This window comes from Phaethon lepturus, unplaced genomic scaffold (genome assembly GCF_000687285.1).
Source record: "Phaethon lepturus isolate BGI_N335 unplaced genomic scaffold, ASM68728v1 scaffold16070, whole genome shotgun sequence".
NCBI lineage: Eukaryota > Metazoa > Chordata > Aves > Phaethontiformes > Phaethontidae > Phaethon > Phaethon lepturus.
The window spans coordinates 29,434-34,207 of record NW_010514183.1 but is presented as its reverse complement, the minus strand read 5'-3'; the positions used below and the strand labels follow the sequence as shown (position 1 = coordinate 34,207).

Sequence of the window (4,774 nt, the reverse complement as noted above, 5' to 3'; positions counted from 1 at the left end):
GCAGAAGCAGGGCTGGTGAGCTGCCCAGCGGCAGGCAGCCCGCCTGCTCTCGTGCCCCGGCTGGGCCCCCAGAGCACAGCCGCAGTCCCCAGCCTTTGCTCCAGCTGCAGGCAAGGTGGTGGCCCCACAGCCTGACCCCCTGTCCCCATCCCCATGCTCCTGGTCCTCCCCGTCACCATGCTCTCAAGTCTCCCCTTACTTTTCCCTCAGCTCACTTACTCAAGCACTCGCTGCTGGCCCTCTCACCTTGGAGCTCCTCCAAGGCTAACACCCCAAACCACTGAAGGTCCCGATCCGGTCCAGTTTCAGCCCAAAGCAGCCCCTGGGCATGGCCTTCCAGGCCCAATCTCCAGGCAGTGCCCACTTGCGACTGGCGAGCGTCTTGCGCCAGAGAAAGGGACGGGCAGCTCTAGCCCCAGATGGGAGGAAGGGGAGGGTGGGGGAGAGCAACTGAGGGCCAAAGCTGGACCCCTCCTTTGCGTCCTCTTCAGCCAGCGTGGACTCAGGCTCCAGGGGCAGCAACTGGGCAAGGAGCATCTGGGATAAACAGAGAGGTGAGGGATTGAGAGTGGAGTTGCCTGTGCTGCTGGTGATAAACCCGTACCCCCTTGTACACCACTGCTCATACCTTCCCTAGGGTTCAAGCAGGACATAAAATGGTGCCTGCACACAGGCAGTGCGCCTGTGACGTTGCATCCAGACACAGGGAAGGGCTAGACCAAGAGCTCCTGCAGTCTGAAAAGATTTTACTGTTCAAAAGAGCAGGCAGGCAGCTGCTGTGAGCCTCTGCCTGAGTGAGGATTGCCCTTCTCTTGTCAAACTGTGCCCGCCCCCCCCCATACCTGGAAGGTTACTGAGGCTTCAGTCTTTGCTCCTTTTGCTGGTGCTGAGCACCTCCATGTGCTCGGGCTGCTGTGTGGCATTTCTGGTTTTCCAGAGGGCTGCGGGGGTGGGGGGGGCAAACCTGCCACAAATACTTGCTACTAAAGATGAGGGGGAGGCAGGAGCAGCATCACCGCGGGAGCAGGTGTGAGGAAGGGGGGCTCCCCATCTGCTGGGAGTCCTCTAGTGCAGGCAGGCACATGCTGATCGCAACCCCCAGCACTGCCAGCAGCCTCCGGCTGTAGGGAGGCGAGGGTTGGGAGGTGCATTGGGTGCAGCAGAGTCATGGCATGGTCACCCAGGGAAGCAGCCTGCGGTAGCCATTCCACATCTGTCCCTCACGTGGGTGCTGAGGTAAGGCTGAAGATGCCTTTGCGCAGCTCTTTGCGGTAGCAAGTTAATTGAAGCGGACACGGGCATCTTCAGCGAGGAGTGAAAGTGGTGAGTCACAGCAGGATCAGTCTTGTGATTTTAGTTCATGTCCTAACTGCTCCCTTGTAACTTTCCCAGGGTGATGTGAAGGCAAGGTCTTGGGGCTCAGGTTAGGGTTTGGGTAAGAGAGAGCTGGGTGAATTTGAAAGTCAAAATATTATTTTGCTGTATTATTGCTGTAATTGCTGAGGGCAGAAGATGTACCCAAGTGAAGAAGCCCTTAGCTGGCATCCTGACAGGGACTCTTGGCCGTAAAGGGGGGCTACTGGGGGGTAGTACTGAGCTTAGGAGTGAAAATCCCAACCTAACAGGATGCATCTTCCCTCTGAAATGTCAGAACCAGGACACTGAACATGATGAGAGACATGACTGTGATTTCTGGTGGCTGCTGACACAGGGCTGAGTTAGAGAGGACCAGTCTCTTTACTATTCAAAGCCTCTGCAGGAAATGTGGGGAGTCCCACAGGCAGCCTGCCCCAGACCAGAGCGCACTAAAAAGTTTTTGCCTGTCTGCTCGCTTGTAATGCTGGTGCGCCTTAGGAGCTGGGTTATAAAGATACAGCCACCCTAGAGCTGAGACTGATGGACCAAAGGCGAAGAAGCAATGAGAACAGACAGCAGCCTCTGGTAGCTGGAATTTGGGACCCCGACTCATTCCAGGTTCAAACACGACCTCCCCAAATTGCCCCTGCCACTCCTGAAACCTCCCTCAGCTCTCTCCCAGTCCCCCCTACCTGTAGCCTCTGTCCTGGTAAGGACATGGTCTGAACGCTGGCCGAGAGCAGAACTAAGAAGAGGAAAAGCGAGCAAGGCCACGACTGGAGCCCCAGCATCTTCTTCTCGTCCCAGGGCTTGTGGGAGGCGAGGCAGCATTTGCAGCATCCGTGTCAGATGCGGTCCCTGAGCCCCTCTTTGCCTTTATAGCTTTGGTTCTGGCAGGCGCCTGGCCCCCAGCGCTCTGCTGAACTACCCCCCGGAGCTCCTTAACCTTTCAGCCCTTTTGTCCAGGGTGATATATTTCAGAGTGAGCTCAGCAAGACCCCTTCCTCTAAAGAAAAAGGACACAAAGGTGTTTACTGAGTGTCTGTGAAGACAAATGTGAGTTGGGCTACTGCTGGCCAGGACCTGGAGGTATCTGTCAGGGTCAGGAACGGGGTGACACTTTGAAATACGTCATGAAGGAGGATCTTGAAGACTGCATTGTATAGTGATACTGAATATCGTAGGCAGAGTGCTGTTAATGCTCTTTCTGTAATCGGCATGAGCATGAACTAGCGGTAGTTGCACTGCTGGCTGCACAGAGCTGACACAAATTCAGCCCTGTGACAATACAGGCTCTCGCTTGTAATATTTATATCTTGGTGAGCTGTTTGGCCTGGGAATAAAGAGCTCTTGCTGCAGAAGGTGTGTGAATTCCAGCACTAACTCCACGAGATTTGTAGTGGTGACGGGAGCATGGGTCTGGTACTAGTGGGCATATAACTTGCAGGCTGGGTGTCCTGAGTCACTCAACATACACCATCTGGAGGGTTGGTCTGAGTTTCCAGAGGAACCAGCATAGAAAAGAGCTCATCGAGGCTCAGCTTGCACTTTCTCAAGCTCAGGCGCACAATGGAAGCGGGACGGTGAGGAGCAGATTCCTACCTCCTAAATCTTCTGGCCATTAGTCCCCCCCCGCTTTGTTTACCTCTCTCATTTTACTGTAGTTTCTCACCAGCTGAACAAGGCAATGAGGTCACTGTTTGGAGACCAGGGTGCAGAAGTCAGCCTGGGTGTGAAGGCAGAAACTAATCAGAAAAGTTTGTCAGGGAGAGGAATGGGGGGGCTGTACCCCCGTACAAGATTAGAAGTGGATGTGCTGCGTGAGTTTAGTAACACCTTAAACTTCCCTTTCTTCAGTTTTGTTGCACAAAGCAATTGGGTCAAAACTTCACAGGCACTGTTCTGTTGCCTGCTTGTGCTTACTTTTTTTAAGAAGAAAATTAGGAAAAAAAAAAAGTCTTTTGCAGAGAGAACAAAAGTCACTGTTCAGATACTTGCTCTGTCTGTCCCTCCTTCCCAGCATTTTGCACTTGCTGATGCAGATTTGTGGGTCCCTTTCTTCCCTGCCCAAGGAGCCAGAAAGTTTTATGAACCATTTTGGATCAAGTCTGTGAAAAGTGAGTGTGGGGCTTCAGTCTGGAGCACTGATGCTGGAAGCAGGAGAGACTTTGCACAAGTGAGGGCATCCAGCTATGTTGGCTCCACCTGATACCCATGGGTGGTGCTGGTTCCAGAGCAATGCTCTGGTGATCCTGTCTGGGGCTCCTCTGTCACCCTCTCGCCTGGGCCAGCCATCTGGGGCATGCCAGCAAATGGAGGGGCTCCCTAGGCCTTGGCTAACGGCCTCCACCAAGACATTTTGTGGGGAGCAAGAAAGATTACTTTCATATTGTCCTTTTAAACCACAAAGCACAGATGACTGCTGGAGAGTCACAGGATGTGCTGGTCGGGTGGGCGTACGGATGGGGTGCCTGTGCACAAACGGAGCACGGCGTGTGTGTACACAGCCTGCCCCTCCGCGTGCTGGGTGCGGTAGGGTATGGAGCTTTGTGGTGTGAAAGTTTCAGAGGGGTGGGAGAGAGGGGACGGAGGATGGGAAGTGAACACGTGTTCATCCCACATGCAAGATGTCTCAGAGGATGTTGTTCTGTACTTCCTAGTCACATTCAACCATCCAGAAGCAGCTGAGCCAGTCCGCTAAAGAATATTCATGCTCCCAGCAAGACAGACGCAGGCAGATGAATCTCACATTGAACACACCGGTTCCAGAAGTCAACTCTTCCCTGAGTGAAAGGTAAGTACACAAGCAATGATGCTTTGTTTTTGATACAAAATGTGCAGTGGTTTTAGCTGGCATCCCTTGAATGTGGTGGTCCCCATACTGCAGGAAGAATGCCAGAAATGCGTTTTGCAACTTCTCTGAATTCCAGCCCACTTGCACAAAGACTGAGCCCTGCAGGGATGGACAGGCTCTGAGCTCCCAAGTGACAGGTCCTCTCCTTGGGTCCAGCAAAAGCTGGGGCTAGCAGGAGGGAAGGAGTCATCACTTTCTCATACCAAGCAAGAAACCTCAGAGACTGTAGAAAATTTTGCAAATTTTCTTGCAAATTTGCAAATCCAGCAAAGCCTGTATAAATTGCAGGTGCTTAATGACTCAGGTGCCATGAAGTTGCAGCTGTTCTGTGCCCCAGATCCTTGCTGGGACCACAGCAGAACTGAATAGTTGCTCTGACATGTCCTGGCAATGGCTGTGAAGTGAAAAGGCTTTGGCAGACGAGTCCCCAATTGCCCCAGTTTTCTCAGACTCAAATAGGTTATTGTCCTTCTTTCCTCTCTGGTGCTAACAAGTTTCCCCTGTAAAAACCTTTTCCCTCTGATGCTGGGGCACTGATTCTAGAGCTTGCAAGACCACCAGAAA

At 52.9% G+C, this 4,774-nt stretch overlaps 1 protein-coding gene across 1 annotated transcript; it reads right to left on the bottom strand.

Moving 5' to 3' along the window:
• Nucleotides 1–264: 264 nt before the first annotated feature.
• Nucleotides 265–2,147, bottom strand: LOC104624785 (C-type natriuretic peptide 2-like). Its single transcript, XM_010292241.1, has 2 exons — nt 2,049–2,147; nt 265–537 (listed from the first exon to the last, which is right to left on the bottom strand). The coding sequence occupies exons 1-2, from the start codon at nt 2,145–2,147 to the stop codon at nt 265–267; spliced, it is 372 nt and encodes a 123-aa protein (XP_010290543.1).
• Between the last annotated feature and the right edge of the window lie 2,627 nt (nt 2,148–4,774).

What these genes read in the sequence shown, in the direction of transcription:
- LOC104624785 (XM_010292241.1), bottom strand. Translation starts at nt 2,147, where the DNA reads ATGCTGGGGCTCCAGTCGTGGCCTTGCTCGCTTTTCCTCTTCTTAGTT. An exon ending in TACCAGGACAGAGGCTACAG is followed by an intron (nt 538 to 2,048) that starts GTAGGGGGGACT and finishes TGTTTATCCCAG; the next exon opens with ATGCTCCTTGCCCAGTTGCT.